Consider the following 22150-nt stretch of genomic DNA (forward strand, 5'->3'; position numbering starts at 1 on the left):
CCGCCGTAAGGTAAAGATACCGGGTTCGAATCCAGCGGCCTTGTATTCGAACACGACATACTTACAAATGGGATTATTTTAAAAACACCATCACCCTCGTGATATGACATCTGCTGTGGCGAACGCGAAAAAAAAAAAAATAAAAAAAAAAATAAATAAATATGCTGCGATGGTTGCGAACCCTCGTTAAAAAAAATAAAAATAAATCAAAAATATAAATCAATAAAAATAAATATAAAATAAAATAAAAAAATATCGTAAATATGGTACCTTACATTGCCCAATTGAACATTTCAAATGACGAAAATGTATCCGACCATCGATCTTTGTCATTTCAGGTGAATTGCGTAGTGACAAATAATATACATCAAACAGACAAATTTAAATTTAATACTTAATAAAGGAGTAGATGAGGAAAAGTTAAAACTGAACTACGGAAGGGCTTGAATGAATTAGCTCCAACAAACAGATTTTCAGACAGTATGGAAGTCATATTAAAAAAAAAGAAAGTTTAGAAACTTTCGTTGAAGAATTTTATGGAAAAGTGATAATTACGTGCGCAAAAACGAGGGGAAGTGGGAGAGAGAGAGAGAGATAAAAAGGGAGAGATAGTGTGTGTGAATGAGGGAAGAACAATATCTCTTCATATAAAGCATAAAGAGAATTTAAAAATGTTAATAACTAGATCATCCATGTAATAATCAATTTTTTAAGGGGCATTTTATAGAAAAAAAATCGTATAAACACAAAGAGACGTGTCGTTACAGCATCGTTAATACTAATTTATTAGACTCGTTTCCAGTCGAATCAACCCTCCCGTTTCTATTGGCGCATTCATTAAGCTTGTAAATCTCAAAATGAGCAAGGTTACAGCAAAATCAGAATAAAAGAAATGTTAACATATTTAAACACATTTCCTATACAATCGACCATTCTGAATGTATCGGCAGAAAAAAAGTATGATACATTTGTTGAGTTTCTCCTAAATCTTATAATAATAGTCCGTCTTTTTTTTAAGTTAGAACGCCGACTGTAAACAGCAATTTTTACAATACTGCAAATAAAACAACATTAAAAAATTGTGCTGTGCTACATTTATGCTAGAATTTGTTTTACACTGGGCGAGTTATTTAATACGTGATCGTTTTAAATACGTTCTGAATAGTCAAAATATTGTCAGCGTTTGTAACAAAGCTTAGTTGCAGATTATTGTTTGTTTAAAATATTCTTTTTGTAATTTAATTAAAGGCGCATTCAGCAAAATTCCACAGAATGAAAATTGAATGGAAAGTAAATTTTCTAAAAGATGGAAATGGTCCAATTTATACCGGTGAATTCATCCAGGTGCCAATGGATGTGCGGTGTGCGGATAAAGTTAAAATAAAAACAGACCAACATTAAATTTGTTATTCCACACAAGTTTGAAGTCTCATCAATATCGCTTGAAAACTTTATATTCCAGGAATGGTTTGATCTTCCTGTGCCCGTTGAGAATCCACGTGAGTTTTATATCAATTTCGCGCCCTAGGATAGATACGTGCCCGATAGTGTTCCTACAGTCACGAGTGATATTTTTCGACTGATAACCAAATCCGACTATCAAACAGCGATTGTAAATTTTAAAAAACGAATCAGTACAAAACAATGTTCAATCTTAAGCCGCAACGGTAGACTTTTCCCTATCCAAGCGAAATGGCCTCGGTTGAATTTGCATTTGTATCGAATGTGGAATCACGGTTGAGCGGCATTTGACAGATCTGTGCATTTACAATGGTTTTGATTAAGAAAAAAAATGAATAATCAAAATTGTTACTGAAAAAACCCAGGCCATACACAGAAAATGGTGAAAAGCGTTTGACAGACCGACTCTGCGAGAAATACGTATAAGGAAATAATAAGGTAATAAAATCCACTAAATTTAAATTTTTAAAACATGTCTGTTAAGCTAGGACAGTTTATTTATACCTTTTTACGCCCTTCATCTGCTGTTTTGCTTTTGGTCAATTAATTGGTGAAAATAATGATGCAAATTAATCAACAACGTTAAATTATGCGCATAGAAACATTTGATAATTTACAAACATTGTTAAGTTTAAGCAAAAAATAAAAATTAATTAAAATTTAAAATCTTTATGCAAAGAAGAAAAAGTTCAATTTTATTCTAGCTAAATGTTTATGTGTTATCAACGGTAAAAATATTTAATTTTTTTGTGTGTTCATTTCATTATTAACAAGCATAAGATATTTCACGAGACGTCTACATATAGACAGTGCAAATAAAACCGGAATGAGACATTTCCCTTAAGAATAGGTAATTCCTCACTTTCTTTTATCCCCTAGGACTTAAAAAAATAAGTCCTGGAAAACCCATAAATTGCTGAACGGTAATTTCATGCAGATTGGAACTGTCCTATCTACTGTTTGCTTCTTATCTTAGGGGAACCACAGTGGGAAAGAAAGGGAGGGAAGAGTGAGTAAAGTATATACGCCTGTGCATTCTTCATATATCATAAATACCATGGTTCAATATTCCCTTCATACGCAGCCCTTTCTCCTATCCACAATTTCCCCAAACAATATCCTACCGAGAAGTTCCCAACCTACTTTATTTATTCCCCTCCCCACCTTGCCCAAGCGTTATCATATTATTTTATATATGACTTGACGCCTTTTCCAGAAACGCAGCTTTCAATGTGTAACCATAAAAAGGAACAGCGGAACCTCGAAGACCCCGGCGGGAGAATATGTACTAAAATTGGAAACATATGAGACAAAGTATTACGAGGCATTTGAATTACAAATATATGCTCATAAACCATTTAAAAATAATTATTTCACACTGAAAGATTGTTCTGAAATAAAAACAAGGTTAATTTATTTCTAGTGGCTAACTGAAAACTAAATTATTAACCAACAATACAATTTTGATAACAAATATAATAAACCAGAACACTCACCTATTTTAACAGAAATGTACATAAAATTATTCATAAAAATGAATTTAACATAATTACCTTTGTAAGATTTCACAAACGAAACAATATTGAAAATGCCGAAACGCGTAAGACAGACAAACCAAAATTATCATTAACGATCAAACAATGTAATTGTACTGAAAAAAAGTATTAATCGGCATCGCTATATTATTTTGTTTGCGTATATCTAAAGTACATTAAAAATATTATCTCTAAAATAATATAATAATGTATGATGGGGAGCGGATTGAGTAAATAATATAATCAATGTTCAGAAAATTTTTAACAGACCCAAACACTTTAGATGGAGAAATGCCGAAACATGTATGTTTAACAGGATAAAGCATTGACGTTAGGAAGGCCAAAATGATCGGTAACGACCAAATTATGGTTCATCAACCCGCAGAAAACACAGAGAAATTTCACATTTTTTTTAAACTTGAAAACAAATGTTTTAAGTGTGTAATTTGTATTGCAGATTTCTAGGTCTTGAAAAAAAATTATAAAATTGTTTACTGATAATAAAGTGCCAGATACGTTACAAAAACATACAGTTAGTTGCATCGTTTAATTTATGTAAGTTTAATTTAAAAAACCAATAACGAAATAGATTGTAAAAAAAGATAATTAGATTTTGTGTTAAGCTGACAAAATAAATATTATTAATCATTATCATTAAAAAAAATAATATAAACAGTTTCTCTAATTAAATATTCTTTTCATCTAAGGTTTTCATCCCAACCAAAATACTTAGATCAAGAGTATAATCAATTGGAATAATTAATATGGTCAATTATGGCCTCTAAACAAATATGGATTATATAAACAATTAAATTATAAATGGCTTTATCTTTTGAATTAATAAATAAAAGGTTATTGAACATATACTCAACACAACGTTTTCAACTTCATGACATGAATCGTTTTCAGTGTTAATTACATTTGTCTCTTGAATAAAAAATTCAGTCTACTTCCCAATAATCTTCCTTTAAAATGCAATGAACTTCGAAATAGATGGTTCCCTTCTACGATAGCTTCAATGGTGAATAGTCCTGTTTATATGGCTGTGTCAGTAATGATAATAAAATAAAAATTCCGAATTGAAAAATCTATGCAAAAACGACGTTTCTGAGCGAGAGTTGACGAAATATGGAATTAACTTCAGCTTGTTCGACTTCTTTATCGCATTGAGATAGCGTGATGGCCATATCGATGATATAGACATTAAAAAGGATGATAACGAGAAACGAAATCAGAGAGCGATGTATTTTAAGCGTAAGACAAGATGCCACGCAACTTCGAACAAAGGACGACACATAAATTAGCTGGTTAACCAGTCCAGGCCAATACTATTATAGCTCCCACGTTTGATTTTAAAAGAAGTTCGTTTTATTGGGAAAACTAATTATTCAAGTAGTGGATATGCAACACCCTCTTTGGGTATCCCTACATTCGAGCTTTGGGTCAGTTCCGCTAGGTAGCATAAACCTAGTAGTCATATGGCATAGTTTTCCTTTTATTTTGAAATATAAATAAAACAATTAACATTTATCATCACAATTAATTAATTTATTTTTAGAAACTAACCTTTATTTTAACGTTAATTAATCTTTTTGAGTTACTTATTATTACCGAGGCAAGTGCGGTGGAGGTTATTGTGTTGAAAATATCCCTGTTTATTTGTGCTTTGTTGCCGCGTGAAATGTCTGTTTATTTTTACAAATTTCGTGTTAAACAGTAGTTAAAACAAAGTTAATAACGAATTTACATCCAATTATTCTTCTTAGACATAAGGTAAGCTATTATTATATCAATGGTAACAGTTTTGCTTAAAACGAGTACACATCATACTTTGCTTGAGTTTTGTTTATAGTTTGGGCACAGCTGTAATTAATTGTTAGGGGATGGTCTTATAACATAATTAATGTTGATTTATAGAGTGAAATGATCTTAGATTTGGACGTGTGTTTAGTGTTTACAAGTTCCCAAACGACTAGGCGTATATTGAACGGTATTATTCTTTGAGTACGAAGAAAACGATTTCATATTTAGAAAAAAATATAAACCAAAATGTTGATTTAGGATGTGTGTTTTAGTGTTTCATTAGTATATTTTCAAATTGCCTATGCAATGTATTCAATAAACAACATTCTATTTCTCATTCTCTCTCACTCCAACTCTCACTTTTACTCACTCATTCCATCTCTATCTCACCTTTCTCTCTCTTTCTGTCTTTATGTTTGAATGCTTTATCTTGTCTCTCAATAACTCAACAATGTAGTCGTCAAGACTGAAAAGAACACTTAGTTGTTGTTATGCTTTTCTATTTGTTCTTTATTAATTACTTTATTCCTAATCAACTTGATGGTTCATACATACTTGATACTGTACAAAATATTTATATATATTGATTATTTTGTAAAATATAACAATTGAAACTTCATACACTATTCTTCAATAATTGACAGGTGATGAGTTGTGTTACTATATACAATTTATGTAATAACACATATTTAATATACATACAAATCATATGCACAAAACTTTATACATTTTTATTTGGTTAAAACTTGATTTATTGATATACTAGCCTTTTTTGAAACGTAGTACCATGTGTGCGTTAGACTGGTTAGGGATGGTTAGTGGTGCGTTAGACTGAGTTGCACATGCCACTTGGAAAGCAACAATAATCATATAAATAAATATAATATATACAGTTGCTTCATTAAATTGTTCAAATCTTGAAAGCGTAATGAATGATTTTTCCAGAGTGGGTGAATCGCAATTCACAGACAACAGCAATAATTTTCAGACCAGCATGATTGGAATTGACCAACTTCCATCAATCAGGTTCAATTTTCTTTACTATCTTTTCTATCAGTGAGGTTTGGAAGAATAGGAAGAAAGAAATAGCCCGAAGGATAAGGAATTCTAAAAGGCCTTTTTTATTATCATTTTTTTTGTACGAATACTATCTAACCTAATTTTACCTTAAAACTATATTTTATATTTATTTATCAGTTGAGTGAAAGATAATTCTGTTTTGTGACATTTTGTGGTCATTATTTTTGTTTTGGTGTTAGTACCCCACCTTCAGCTAAAAATTACCACCATAAATACCACCTAAGCATAATAAGAATTAGCATTCAACACTATAACATGATATAAAAAAAGTCATTTACAATATTAATATTATTTTACAATTTGTAGTTTAATTGCAATTTTTTTTCCATTATGATTTAATTTTTTTACATTATTTCAAAATATCAGATTTAATTTGGTGGATATCACTATATCACACATACACAAATACAGTTTTTGCATTTTATTTAAATTGATTTTTTAAATTTATCAGATTTGGTAGTTGGTCTATGTATTATTTTCTATTGTGGTGATTAAATTTGTTCGGTCCTCTCCATCAATAACAAATCAGTGGTTTGTGTATTTATGGGTTGACAAACGTATGGCCACTCTCATCTTTAAGAATTCCTTTAGTATTTTAATTTGTAACTTTTCAGTATCAATAGTAATTCACTCGGGTAGGCAAAATATAATTGTTTTATCATTTATGTTCAAAAAATAAAATTTATTTATCAGAAACAAAAGCTTATTTTGTTATTTCTTTGTTTCTTCTTCTTATTTTTTTAGTAATTGCCCATCTGTGATCATTTAGTTCTCTCTTAAGAATCAGTTCCTCTTTTTTTTCTGTTTAACATTTATGAAATTTAACTATTTTACTATATATATAAATATATANCAACAAACCATTTGCAATTGAAGAAGATCATACCATTAAAAAAAGATTAAAAGAAAAGTTATTAATAATATGTAATATAAATATAAAAGTAGAATGTAAGAGTATCATCAATTAAATTTGTCTTGTCTCTTATTTTGTCAGTATGTGTATTATTATCTACATGACAGGTTCGCAACAATTAAAACAAAAAATATATGTTATTTTAAGTTATGAGTTACTTCAAATTGAGTTAATATCTTATATTTATTATTGATAGACCATTCGCAATGTGTATTAAATTAGTCATTGTCATACAGTTAACAAAGTTGTATGTAATATAATATGTAGTTGTCCAAGTTGGTTACCAGTCCATAAAAAATTATGACCAAACCTTCAACATAGAATGACTTTAATTTCATTATATATATATATATATATTATTTTTTTTAAAAGAAATAGGTTTTTGTTAAGTTTTTTTACATTAAAGTTCATTTGCATATTATAATATTCCAATTAATCCCTTGAAACTCCTTTGGTCGAATGGACTACAACACTGGAACGCATTTGTGTCATGCGGGTTAGTATCACGCTGACTAGTGGAAACTGGTTTCGTCAACAATTCATTTAGATAACTTTTTTTGTAAACAAAAATGTATAATTTCACTTTAAACTGAGTTTTACAATTAATTAATTCTTAATACATTCATCGACAAGTCATTGCTCACCAAATATGTGATTTTTATTTACATTTGATAACTGATAACTGAGAAACAAAAAAAAAATATTTCATTTGTTCCAAATAATTTATGATTTTTTAAAAATTAATTTAAAAACTGGATCTAGGGGTGAATTTAGCTATAAAATTTAATGTACATTGTTACTAACCGTAATTTTTCTATGGCAAACTAAAAAATTACAAAATGTTTTTCCTGATCAATTTTTTTCTAATTCCACTCGGTTATTTTGGCTATGCCAAAATTAAGTATAAAAAATCGTTTTCAGAATGGGCTAATTAAATACGTATCACATATAATTGTTGCTAAAAGAACAATTGAAGTACTAAAAACTTAAATAAATCAAATAAACTTAATTATCATGCAGAACCGTACTTCATCACTTTTCCACTGGGGATTTTTAGATGTCACTTGAATGCGTATCGGCTTTGCACCATCTTCAGTGATCGGGTTTTCACTTCCTCAGTTCAAACGCATTTTATTAAATATCACGGGTATAGATTGACCCAGTAAATGACCCCGTACCGGTTAAACACGTGTTAACGACTGGCAGGCACTCACCATCAAACTTAATTGTGTTAAAATATAAATTAATCGTTTTTACATTACAAAACGGTACAAGTTTCAAAGAAATATTAAAGGAAAATTACCATTTTTGAGTTCTATATACTGCCCTATATAATGAAACAAGTAATCAACAATAGAAATGATAAATGGTGGTGTGAGTGTGTTGTTCAAAATTTTTAAAAGATAGTTCCTACTCACATTTAGTTGTTTTCAATGGTTCGGATTTCAAGCTTATATCCATCTTCAGGTTGAAGGAATTTACAACCACGTCTGAATGAATTGTAAGAGTGAACCCGCCGTGGAAAATGTACGGACCTGTATGGTGAGGCACGCGAAAATAATTAAACATACTAATCACAATTTGTTCATCCATTGTGTGTCAAGCAAATTTCTAATATATATAATCACTAATTAATAATTATTTTCTTACAGTATTTATTAATTTAATAGTTAGTTGTGTTATAACTTCCGCTGTTCTCACGTTCAAAATTGAGAGGTATTAAAAAACAGCTTCCATTGGAACGTCGCGTTGGCGTGGCACCGGCGGGTTCACTCTTATAATTCATGTCGAGAGACGTGGTTGTAAACTCCTTCAACCTGATGATGAGCTATACGCTTTTTTTTTTTTTTTTTCAATGGATACCAGGGACTGGAGGAGTTCCCTCCTGAGTACTGCAGCTGAGCTGTACAGCTTATTGTACTTTATCCCCGGCTCCATATTTTGGGGGAGGGCTCGCAACACAAATGTGAACTTGAGCCCCCGTTGTACCGGTGTTCTTCCATCGAAGAAACTCATTTTTGAAGGGGGTTGGGACCAAATTCAGGGTCGCTGAGATCCGATCCCGCCCCTTCCATTGATGAGTGCCGTGTCAATTTCTTTCAATTGCGGCCACCGGTCCCCTTAGGCGTCAGAAAAATCCAGAGGCGACGGTGGGGATCGAACCCACGACCGCGGGATCTAATAGCCGAGCTATACGCTTAAAACCCGGATCATTAAAAACAACTAACTGTGAGTAGGAACTATCTTTTTAAAAAGATTAATCAACAACGTCGACGCCCTTTATGCTTTAATACTGAATAACAACATCACCTTCTCGATTGTCTTGATCCCTAGAAAAAGTAACTGACTTTTGTTGAAGATTATGTGTACGTAATTGCTACAAGCCTGTGAAATTCGAATCTCTTACAATTGATGGCTAATGTATCGGCATCCTCTATAAAAATGGTCATAAAAATAATAATATTATAATTGTTTACATTAATAATCGGGAAATATGCTAACATGAAAAAAAAACACTACAATTGAAAGAGTAGCTATGAAACTAAAACCTTACTTTTGCCAAGCGTGTTTCAGGGGAAGTAAAAAAATTTGTTTAAAAATGAAGTAGCAAGGTTGTAGTGAAAACAGATGTAGTTCGATTTAGAAAACACTTATGATAAAGGCGGAAGAGCCACATTTTAATTCGGAAGAGGTGTGACGTTTTGAAAAAGAATGTACGCATGAAACCAAAATTAAAATAATAATATGGGTTGGAATTTCTAATAATTAATAGATTTATGTTAATAAATTAATGTCATTTATGAGTGTAAAAAGTTTATTTTTTGATTTATGCTGCTGTCTTCATAAAATATGAAATGGGTTTTAGTTCAATTTCATGATGGCCAACATGGAAGGAAAAAAATAGTCTATTTAATTATGTTTGTTCACATTGTTTGGTGTTCTCATGTCACGTCGTTCAAACTTCCACTTTTTTATGAACACCAGCTTATACGACTGTAAATTATAAATAGCGTGGTAATTAGCGACCGTTAATCGATAATTATTCAGAAATCGTGTGATATTGCTAGAATTATTGTTTACAAGTTTTTAGATTTTTTTTAATGATATGACTTGTAAAAGTTGATGTTTTCATTCGATTTTCATTTATGAGTTCTACAGCAGGTTTTCAGTTATATTAATATAATGTTTGAGCAAAAAAGATTATATATATATTGTGTAGGTGAGAATATAAATATTTCATATTCTAGTTTAATATTTTGTTCACGACGTTTTGTAAGTATAGCTCTTACAAATATGTTTGACACACAAAGTATGAATAAATCGTTATTAGTGTGTTTAATTATTTTCGCGTGCCTAGCCATACAAGCCCATTCAATATTCACGCCATACACTTTTATCTTCCCCTTAATTTTTTTGAAGCATGTTTAATTAATTTTTTCTGCACTTGACTCGCATTACCTTTCTCCTGCGACTTCTTGAATAAAAGAAAGGCGTTCATAATTTGTTTAGGGTAGTAACGACTCCAGCTTTTGGCGGCTGCGTTACAGTAAACAATAACCGGGCCACAGCGGTAGAAGAAGTACAGATATTAATGCACCCTTCCCATGCCCGCCATTACATTATACGGCTAGGTCTGTGCTTGTAATAATGTATAAATCTGCCACTTGCTACCACATGCGATTTACAAGGGATTAAAACGGTACAAAAGTAACCCATACTCGAGCGGTTGATTTGGTTCAAGTGGGCCGGTACCTTTATCTATCTTTCTTATCTTGGTTGTTAACAATAACCTTTATATGGCAATAACCTTTTTTTTTTAAATTTCATTTCTATTCTGCGAGTGTATATCCCTTCTTATTTCCTCATTTTATATAAATATGTTTTATCTTATGTATTGGTTTGGTAAAATTGCCCAACAACAAAAAAAAAAAAAAAAAAAAAAAAAAAAAAAAAAAAAATCCTTCAGTATTAGGGGGTACGGTATAAAGAGAAAGACAGGAAGCAGGGGGAGAAAGTAAGAAAAGGCGATTGGGAAGAATGAAAAATAGTGAGAGTGCGCAAAAGAGGGTGTTCCATTGAAGGTTGAAATATTATTACATTCTTTGGCAATGTTAGTACTGAGTCGGTATTCAAGTAAATTTGAGATCGCCAGTAAAAAACATATTCAAGATTGTTTTGCCCGATGATTATCTTAAAATAGTTGGAAAGCTTGGCAATTACAACTGAATTTGCTTTTTTTACGCCAGAAGACCTTACCCTCTAACCTTGACAAAAGAGGCTGTAGAAGTGAAGAGAGAGAGAAAGAGAGAGTATATATATATATATATATATATATATATATATATAGAGAGAGAGAGAGAGAGAGAGAGAGAATGGAGAGAATGAGTGTGTGAATTATAGGATCAGAAAAAAGAATCGGAGTGAATGTGTGTATAAGTAAGTAAAAGAAGGGTTAAAAGTAAATATAGAGTGGGAGTAAGAGATGATTGAGTGTGTAGAAACGAGAGTAGTGAGAAATTGGGAGAGGAAGAAACAGATATACTGAGCGAGCAGTCGAATTATGTGGACGTTTCGAACCAAATAAACCGCGATTTAATAATTAAAAGTGTCCTTTCTCAAGTCAATTTTTGTACTTGCGTGCAAAAAAATTAAATTAATTTAAAAATAAAAATAAAACGTATTTTATCAAGTGTGAGTCTAAGTGTAATAAATTAAAAAAAACACCTTTGGTGTAAAATAAAAGTTTAAGTTTTCTAGTAAAATGTAATTATTTGACATAACAGTGATAATGGTAACATATATGTGAGAGAAGACAGAACATCTGCATGTTGGTTAGGTATGATTTATTTCTGCCCCCTTGCAATAATAATTGCATAAATTCTACGAGTTACCGAACTGTTAATGACAGTTTTCTCATTGTTCATTTCCTGTGTTTATATCATCGTTGTTTGTCTGTTGTTACGAGTTATTCTCCTGGGTGGAATAAAAATATGACTGACTAACCCATCCCCTTAATAGAAATCATAAAGGTGGGTGAGAATGTATGTCCATTAACTTTTTGCGAATGGTGAGTAGAACCATCATTCATAACAAGTGAACCATCCCCTAGGTTGTTTTTATAATAAAATAATGTTTTCATAATCTTATTGACGCTTTGTTAGTTGTAATGTATGTTGTAATGTAATGTATTTTTTACTAAAAAGCTGCGGATGTTAATATACATATTTTTTTTAAAATGGTGCAGAAGAAACCTTTGATGGTGTATTTACAAATTTATCTTACATATAAAACAGTTCCGTAACAGACTGACAGACAACGCACAGATTCCAAACCGCTGGATCTAAAGGGATGAAATTTCGACAGTGCATTCCTTTAATGACATGTATAGCCGCTAAGAAATTCCTAACGAGACCATATGGACAATTTTTTACCATGTATCCCCCCCCATGTAAGTGAACTGAAGAAGAGAAGAATTTAAGAAACGAGGCATTATATTAGAATGCTATAATAGCTCTTTGCATGCATTAGAAAGGTACATCATAGAGTTGCTACGAATTCCCGGATTCGCTAGTTCTATTATAAAAAACATGTTTTTTCTCAGGTAAAAGTTATTCTAAAATTCTAAATTTTATTTTTGGTATTTGGTTTTTAATTTTTTGTATTTGAAGAAATCAAATTAAATCTTTAAAGGAAATCATTAGTCTGACAAATGACTGATGTCAAATTTACGACAAGTGACTTACAATTGTGTGTAATTTGATCATTATTCTGGGTCCAAAAATTGTCATTGATGTACAGGACTACTACTAATAATTCTAGTAATACTAGATAATTATATGGATCAACCATTGCACGTCTGTACTTCTGAGAAATGGGATTAGCTCAGGAGGGAAAAAACGGACTTGTTATTACATCGGACTGAATAGAAGTGTTTTTTAAAGGGATGAGGTAAGTTTTAAAAGGGTGGTCTTTGAAGGGTTGCGTCCGCCCTATAAAGGCTTTCTCCTTGACCCCCTCCTCTTTAGAAAATTACTGCCGGAACTGACCGGTCTGTCGAAGTTATGAGAGTTCTTTATTTCTTGCTAGTTGCTGTTGGATAAACGGAATCCGTGAAGGTTGTACGTCACTTGCTGTGATAAGTTTCTGTTGGCTCCACGCTCATCAGGCCTGGTGAATCCCAGGATTTAGGCGGCCCTTCTTTGGCCGCAATCCCTTCGACAAATTGGGCACGAACTCCATCCGGACTCTGTAACGAAATTGACATTTTTTTACATTTGCTTTATCTCCCTAGGTTTAATACTTTCCTCGCTTCGCATCATTATCCACGACGTATTCAAATTTAAGAGGATTAACTAGATACCTGATAAATAATATTTTAATTTTGTTGATTTACCTGTCTGAGTTTATCGTGTAGTTTGGATTTCCCCTCGTAATGGAGCCATCTCTTTCTGTCCATGACGCCTGAAAATAAAATTTATTGAATTTACAATACTAATTCATTTTATGCTATTTGTTTGGTGAAAATACCTTTTCCTGATATTCCTCTAGGTAAATATTATCATAATAAAATAAATAATGTTTCTAAAGTATTATAACTTGAGCTCCTGTGTCAAATTGTCATTCATCTGTCCAATTGAAGTTAAGCCTTCTAGAACTTCCCACGTTTTCTTTGAATTAATTTGAAATTAAAAGTCAATACATTTATATTTTTGTTAATTTTTTGTTGTAGCTGCCTGTGATTGCTGGTTTTGCTGCACGGAACGTCGGTGTCGCCGCTTTATTAACGCTCTGCTGATTCGAAAAAAAATAATACTTTGATTTTGACAACATTTGATTAGGATAATTTTTTTATAAGCCTCGATACGCGTAGAATTTTGACTGCAGATTGAATCACCTGCAGAACTGTTAGATCAAGTATTTTAATCCTTTTAATTTTTGGTTTCCAGAAGATATGGGAACGTATGTGCGGCCTCTTCATCAACTGCTGTGCCGAATCGAAGAAGATTACTTGAGTTTGACCAATTTTTTTATAAGCCTTGATATGCGTAGGGTTTTGTACTTTGATTGCAGATTGAATCACCTGCGGAAGTGCTGGAACTGTTATCGTTTAGGCCTTTCAATATTTTAGTTTCTAGAAGATATGGGAACGTATGTGTTGCCTCTTCATGAACTGCCGTGCCGAATCGAAGAAGATTACTTGAGTTTGACCAAATTTTTTATAAGCCTTGATATGCGTAGGGTTTTGTACTTTGATTGCAGATTGAATCACCTGCGGAAGTGCTGGAACTGTTAACATTTAGGCCTTTCAATATTTTAGTTTCTAGAAGACATGGGAACGTTTGTGCTGCCTCTTCATCAACTGCTTCACCATCTTGCATCAACTCGAAGAAGACTACCGAATAATACTTTGAATTTGTCCAAACAACAATGTATTTTTCAGGAGAACTATTTTGTAAAGCCTTGATATGCGTAGGGTTTTTTATTTTGATTTCAGATTGGATCAGCTGCAGTAGACCTGACGTTTAGGCCATTTGTTGTTTTATTTTCAGAAGATATGGGATATAAAATAAGTTGACATTCCGACTGATGTTTGACCGACAGTCTAACGTTTTCTTTCATGCCTGACGTATAAGTGTTTAATTTGTTTGCAGGTTGATGCAGTGGCCCTTCGACGAAATGACTAAAGCGTTGCGTTAATTAATGTTCTCTTGGTTTTCAATGTTTTCAGAAGACGAGGGGGATGTAAATGGAGAAATGAAAAGCTACCGTTTTGCTTGATTTTGACCAGAATCGGTTTTTAGCTTTCGGGTGATATATGTTGCTAATGTATTTTTACAGTTAGAAATGGTTATTCCTGCGTACCAATGGCTTTAGCGGAGGGGCTTACCATAAAACAAAACACGGCTGTGAAGCAAATCCAATACACCACCAAAGGAGTCGAAGTAACTGCGACCAAAGCACGAGGATCAGGAAATACCGTGACATACACAGGTACGTTGGATTTTTGTAATCTGTTATATTATTTTAATGCTTTTGTGTTTCAGGAGATGTCGTCTTGTGCACTCTACCCCTTGGAGTTCTTAAACAGGCCGTGTCCGTAAACCCTCAGGCTCTTCCAAATACGGTTCAATTCGTTCCGCCACTGCCCGATTGGAAAGTATCCGCCATACAGAGGCTTGGCTTCGGAAACTTGAACAAAGTTGTCCTCTGTTTCGAAAAGCAGTTTTGGGATCCTGCTTCTAACCTGTTTGGCCATGTCGGTAGCACGACTGCCAGTCGAGGTAATTCTCGAAACACACAAAAACGTAAATTTGATGTTAAATTTAATTTTGATTTTTTCCAGGCGAGCTGTTCTTATTCTGGAATATATACAAATCTCCTGTCCTTCTGGCATTGGTGGCAGGAGAAGCAGCCGCCATCATGGAGGAAGTAAGTGATGACGTTATAGTCGGGAGGTGCATCGCAGTCCTCAAGGGAATATTCGGCAACGGGAACGTTCCACAGGTAATTAATTTTAAATTTAAATTTCAATATGCATGGACAAATATTTTTTTCTTTAAGCCGAAAGATACTGTCGTCACTCGATGGAGGGTCGACCAATGGGCGAGAGGATCCTATTCGTTTGTGGCAGTCGGTGCTTCCGGATCTGACTACGATGTACTTGCCGCACCAGTTTTTCCTCAGCCACCAACGCCTAAAAATAAAATTATTCCAAGACTTTTCTTTGCGGGTAAGCCAATAATGTACAATACACAATTCTTTATGTTCGTTTTGCAACATTTCTGTTTTAAATAGAAGAGAAAGATTCAGCAATAAACCTTCATCATTGCTCACTGTACACTTCGAGCAGAGAAACTAACATTCCTCATAACATCATAACATTTAAAATTATCGATGAGGTATTGTTGTTAATAGAAAATAATATTATCATTCAAGATATACGTAGCCATAGTTTAGCCAGATGCTTAATCTCTGCTCACCACACTTTCAACGTGAATAAAGGTGGACCCAGGATCGAAAAAAATCGTGGAACGAGGATCGGACCATATGTTGGATGTGGTAGAAGATCGATCCCATCAAGATTTACTAACATTAACTTGGTCCGACGAGTAGTGGACAAAGGAAGGTGGAGAAGGAGTAAACTCTTGACGAATAAATCTATCATAGTACCTACCAAAAAACGCACAACAGTTTTTTCCTCCTGTCCAAATGCGGCAACTAGTAAAGCTATTCCACGATTACCAATATTTTATTAGAACAACGTTTTATCTATACATTATTCGTGGATTGCAAAGGTGTAAGTTTATGCGGGACCAGTCTACAGCACTATTTCATCGTCCCATTTCGTGCATACAGCGCCCAATAATGTCATTTGACACTGCATTTCCTGGCTTGTACCTTTAGTATTTGTAACTCTCTTTGATCCTATATCTGCATGTAGAACCTCATTAATAGCATACATGGTCGCTCTGAGTCTTCTTCCTTTGCTAGGACGTGTCATTATTGTTATAATTACCAATGCGTTGGGTTTGTCATAGTCCATTACCCTCTTCAACGAGGGGTTTGCTATAGCAGAGATGGCATCACCCCTGGGGTTCTGTTGTTTGGAGATATTGGTTCTAACTCACCGCTCCTACTTGAACTAAGGACCTTTTCTATTCAAATATACTAAAATTTGAACTAAGGACCATTCCAGTGTTGAGTTACCGTGTCCAAGCGTGAATGTAACGGCCACACGCTCGGACAAAAAGAGCCGCTCATACGGTTTGTATGAAAACTAATTTTATGTAGAACATGATTTGATTGTCAGTTGCGATCTGTCATTTCTAAATTATTTAAATTCTACAATATTGATTGTATTGGATGTGGCAAGTACAAAAATTCCTTGCAAGATGAGCGTACAATTCTCGTATTTGACACGTATCACCTCGTTACGATGCCGAAGTTATCTTTGAAATTTTCTTTGATCATTTGAATATATAATTCGTAACGGTATTGTAAAGTTTCCTTGCCCACAATAACAAATAGTTACACGTTTTTTCGACTTATTATACTACTATTTAACAACAGTATTAACTCACTCAATTGCAATATTGTTGCCGTAATAAAGTTGTTGCCATGTCTGAAAGACCATTTAGATTCCTAGGAGAGTGTGCTGCAAAAAAGCATTTATCGAGTGAGGGGGACGATAAACCATCGTTGCTGTACACAAAGCTTACACGAAATCATATATAAACATTAAGATCAATCAAAACTGAAAAAAGGACTTGGGATAAAGTTGAAACGGTTGGATGGCGAGTTTAAACTGCTCTCACTTGTTACTTTCGGTAACATTATTATCTTTATTATATTAGATCTCATCTCCATAATCAATGTTAACCATCCCTAAAAATTACGATTTTTATTTCGTGAACTTTGCATTTATTAATGTTAGATATTTCTATGTTACACGTTACAGTGCAATAACCAATGATATCTAGTTAGTTGTATTTTTTTGCTGGTAGACCTGGTGTAATTGTTTTTTGCCATTATAATCTTTCTGAGTTTAGGGTCTCCGCACGTAGTTTTCGTTCATGCCTACTTGAGGAAATGTCATTTGCTGTTAATCCATTCGATGATCTGTAAAAATCCTTTCAGATGAACGATTACACAGTGGGCGAGTTACGCATTCAACCAAGTTCCTATTGATTCCGTCGACTTTTCAAACAGCAGGGTGGTAATTGGGCAAAAACCGCTTCCCTTAAAACTCGAATTTATCAAATTATTTAGGTTTTTCATTCTGACGTCTTGCTTGTGAACTCGTGGAACGAATTGCAAGTCTGAAAGGTTGAAGAGTGGTAGGTTCAAAACGAATCTCCACGTCGTATCAAGTGAAAATTACCTGATAAGTCATGCGAGTTGATCTGTCCAATTAGCGACCTGGAGTTGGCACTGACGGCTCGTAACTCCACTTCTCAGTACCTAATGAAGTACTCGATTATTTATCGAACCATTTGTGTAGTAAAATATTGTAGGTGTAACTTGTCAAACCAAAAAATAAACTGTTATCTTTTTACGAACGGTTTTTAATTGGTATGAGTTTGGAATGGACAAAATACTAAAATTGCCTTTTTAGACTCATGCAATCAATACTAATAGGCCGTAGCCTCCCTTACGTGGCAGACTAAAAGTTCTGGTAGTATGGAAAATATATATTGAAGTACTGATCGAATTTATGGTCAAGGTACCTTGGTTATGGTGACTATGACAACCTAGGTCACTCCTTCAATACATTTACAACGTTTGGTCAAACCTATCAAGAACTTTGTATGAAAAATGTATTGTAAAGTGGTTTAGCCCTTCGTATGCGACACCCAGCGGTTTGTTGGACGTTAAGGTCTCCTGTATGTCAGGAATTACTTTATATTAATGTACAATATTAAAGTCAATATAATTTTGTATGTCATAACTGATTGAACTAGGTAAACCAGTTTTTGTTTGTAAAATTAAATACTTACCTAATTAATGAATCTTAATAATGAAATAGTTAATAGAAGTCTTTAATTAAAAAAAGAGTAAGATGACAAGCTTAAGACAGAGATAAGGGTATGTACACTCACTGACTTCGTCGAAAATTTAATTAAGTTGGAACTGGCCAAACCCAAATCACGACGTGCTCAGTACACCTGCGACTTCCATTTTATATGAACGAAGTTTTTCGTGTTAAAACTTTTTAGGTTAGTGTACCAGTCCATAGTTTCAGATACACATAATCCTATGATCCTAGATGTATGCTTCGGGGTGTGTAGTACACTGCGACCTTTCAGAGCTATTGTATCCCCAAATTTCAGTGGTTGAATTTCCATTCTTATGGTAAGATGAATAAAGAATTTGGGCATCGGCTTTCTTCCAGTTGAAGTTGTAGGCTTCGTCATAACAAAAATGTTAATTAAATTTTGTTTGTTAGTTAAATCAAAGCGGGGCTATTCTGGTAACATACTTATATAGGGTTTGCGCGAAGTACGACGTGGAGGTGAGTTTTTGCTCTCAACGTCATCTGTATTCAGGCCGTGTTGCCTCCTTTGATCACAGCTCCTCTAATGCGGTCCTCGTTACACCTCCCCTTCCCAACTATATTCTTACCCTCATGAATTCTTCAAATAGAAATACTTTCACCGGCGACCCCTCCCCTTCATCATTTGTTCTTGGTCGAGGGACAATATAGAGAATTGCCTCACTTACCCTTCGCGCATAGGGTGGCCGGGATTGTTCATTCTCTCCTAACCCCTCTTCGGGTATTCAGCATCTTGAAGAAATTGGGAATTTATCGATTAGCCAAGCCCTTTGTGATGCCGGAGCGAAAAAGGGGAGTTCTATGGGAAAGCAGAACTGTCTAGTCAGCTGGCCGGCACCGACAACTGACTATTTACGCCGGCAAAAATCGCCTTTAATTGCTCATTTTCTCCAAAATGTCTCGTTTTGACAAAGTTACTACGATTTCTCTGTCAGTTGACAATTGAATTATTGTGTACGTTTCAGGTTTTAGTTCAACCAAATGCTACATTACAATCCAGTGTTGGTGTTAGTTAAAAAAATAAAATTTTGAAGAACTTATAAAAACCATAAAATCGCCAAGATAAGCCTTGATTTATTCCATCTTCTTCTAAGCTGAAATCATACTTTTGTAATTTTATTTATTTTTTTCCCCCTAAAAATTTAATTTATAAAAAAGTAAAATAAGAAAAGTAAAAACTTCCAGTTTGTAGAAAAAAAATTGTTTCTTACAAAATATAAATTATAAATATGTCCTTAGATTTTAATTAATAACGTAAATACCATATTGTTTGATTATATATTATCTTCTTTAAAAAACAAATTAATTTTCGTATTGATAATAGTAAAAACGGTTTGTTGGCTCACTGAGAACTAAAATTGAAGAAGAATACAAGAATTCCACAATCCATTTTAAAACTGCCTTTTTGTAGAAAAAATCGAAACCTCCGGTGTTTATTCTTCAAGCTCCAGTGTACGGTCCCTTTTTTCTTCGTTTGAGAACGGATAAGGTCTAATCCGTTGCGTTGTTCATTTTATTGTTCTGTAACACTTTAACTATGATGTAAAAAGCAGTTAAAACAAAGGAAGAGGGAAAAGTCATTGTAATTTCATTACAGTAATTAGCATTTAAAATTAACTTTAAATGGATACTACATAAAAACACAAAAACCATTAATCAATAAGATATTGATACAAGTGTATACTTTCCTTGTTGCTACCTTCTGGATAAAATATTGGAAACTGTTTTTGTTTGACGTCGCTGAGTTTGTTTATCCAGGGACAGCGCTTTAGCCCAAATTCGATTTATTTCTTGTTATTCCTTCCTCAAACGAAACAAAAGATAGGTCAACACCCCTCAAGCTGTTTATTCGGTGGGCCATAGGACACACTGGTGGGAGAGAAAGTGCACCCACATGATGGGCAGCATGGAGGAAAAATAAATTGGAAAAATAATGTGTTTTTCGAAAGCGGGCTATCGGAAACCGTGATATTTTCGTTTGTCGCAAAACTCAGCCTAAGAAAATGCCCTAAAACATTCAGTCCTATGTACAAAAAACAATAATAAAATCGTTTCCCTCAAAACTGATCATTTAGTGTTTTATATTGAAGTATCTCTTTGCTTCCGAACAATTTCTCTGGTCAATTCCCTGTAACCGGCAAAACTCCTAAATCATGAGACCAATTTCATCTCAAATAAACGGTATCGCCTGTGCATGCATAAACTTAAAATCATGTACACATCTATATCTCTGGAACCCTTTGTCGGTTTCTTATGCAATTTTCAGGGATTAAGTGGGTTGCTTTCTAGATGATCCCCTATGAATTTTATACCAATCGGATTTATGCGAATGCGCATGCACAAAGTGTGAGGAAGCTATACTGCCCACCCACTTTGCAGACATTTTAAAGGTCGTCTTTCCTTAGGATTTAGAATTAAATGTAGACCTAAGTTTCCTCGGAGGATTATCCTTTGATAATACCTTCCTCTTCCATTAAAAATATTTCTGGTTGAACGGTTCATTATACAATTTCATAATGAAATAGCTTAAATGCACACAGCCCTTCCCTAAACGTGATATCAAAGAGTAAATATTTAAAGAATAAGACATAAATAAATCGTTCGAAATTATTTTTACTTACAGACTTTTGTATTTATTCAGTTGGTACTACTTTGGGATGAAATTTACCCGAAAATATATTTAAATACGTTCCCTTTTTAATGTGGTTGCTATCTGTACCAACAATTCGAAAACAGCAATCTATTTCATTTACAGTTTTAGATGTCAAGTTACTCTACCCCTAGTTTCTACCTATAGACATTGTACACTAACCCAACTCTTAATCATAGCGCTATATCATAAGTTTGTAGATATAACAGAAATGTTGCAAACCAATAATTCAGACCTATCCATTATATGGACAGTGACTGAATGATGTTACAAAGTTATCGGGTTTGGCTTATATTTAACAGTATACTTTTTCATCATGTACTAAACGTATAATTTTTATAAAATTTATGTTTTCCTCCAGGTGAACATACCATTAGAAATTATCCTGCAACCGTTCACGGCGCTTTTCTCAGTGGACTCAGAGAAGGAGGGAGGATTGCAGACCAGTTTCTGGGTTGTCCGTACGAACTTAAACCTGCGAACGTAGGCCATTATGACTGAACAGAAAAGTTTTATACGTTTAGCTTTGTCCCTTTTTTATCTTAGACTTTATTAGCTCACAGTGAAAATATTTCCCACTGCGGAATACCTTTTATTTTATCACATTACCTACATACCTGTTATTTATCATTTACTGATTGCGTGTAAAAACTGTATGTGAAAGTGAGTGCTGTATTTAAAATACTATTTGATGTAGGTAAATAAATTATTTTTTTTGCCACGAACACACTGGATGTATGGTCTTGAAGAAAAACCCGAATTCACTTGTTACTGCCAAGCTTTCGACCTACTTTACGGCCATCATCAGGGCAAATCAATCTTAAATATGTCTACATATTAACTTATTTAAGTTTATTACAGGCGATCTCCAATTTCTTTTAAGACCGACTCAGTCCCAACATTGCCTAGGACGAGTCGTATGATTTTGCCCAGGTCTTTTAATTATACAAACGATTCGATCTTTTTTGCATTAATATAAAATCTACAGCAGTATGTACAATCTTGATATTATGGTTTAAATAACGTACTGTAACGTAGTAACGGACCGCTGTTGGCTATAGAGACTCGTTGACACGTAGTGTAAAACAGCTTGCAAAAACATGTTTTTTTCTATAAGTTTCTGGCCGTTTATGGCTTTGGAACTTTGGAATTAA

General features: G+C 33.6%; 1 protein-coding gene across 2 annotated transcripts; it reads left to right on the forward strand.

Moving 5' to 3' along the window:
* The first annotated feature begins 1662 nt into the window (after nt 1-1662).
* Nucleotides 1663-21723, forward strand: LOC106672982 (lysine-specific histone demethylase 1A-like). 2 transcript variants are annotated; one of them, XM_014404849.2, is made up of 6 exons: nt 1663-1899; nt 13523-14784; nt 14838-15074; nt 15137-15297; nt 15355-15523; nt 21358-21723. In XM_014404849.2, the coding sequence occupies exons 2-6, from the start codon at nt 14658-14660 to the stop codon at nt 21495-21497; spliced, it is 834 nt and encodes a 277-aa protein (XP_014260335.1). In that variant the 5' UTR covers nt 1663-1899; nt 13523-14657; the 3' UTR covers nt 21498-21723. The 2 variants fall into 2 exon arrangements, with proteins under 2 accessions (XP_014260335.1, XP_014260334.1); XM_014404848.2 differs by lacking the exon at nt 1663-1899 and adding an exon at nt 4610-4769.
* The last annotated feature ends 427 nt before the right edge of the window (nt 21724-22150 follow it).

Source organism: Cimex lectularius, unplaced genomic scaffold (genome assembly GCF_000648675.2).
Source record: "Cimex lectularius strain Harlan isolate CLEC.00 unplaced genomic scaffold, Clec_2.1 scaffold182, whole genome shotgun sequence".
Lineage (NCBI taxonomy): Eukaryota > Metazoa > Arthropoda > Insecta > Hemiptera > Cimicidae > Cimex > Cimex lectularius.

Bases quoted from the DNA above. Each gene is read 5' to 3' on its own strand.
- LOC106672982 (XM_014404849.2), top strand. From the start codon at position 14,658: ATGGCTTTAGCGGAGGGGCTTACCATAAAACAAAACACGGCTGTGAAG. The intron at 14,785-14,837 runs GTACGTTGGATT...TTTGTGTTTCAG, and splicing joins AAATACCGTGACATACACAG to GAGATGTCGTCTTGTGCACT. The intron at 15,298-15,354 runs GTAATTAATTTT...TTTTTCTTTAAG, and splicing joins GCAACGGGAACGTTCCACAG to CCGAAAGATACTGTCGTCAC.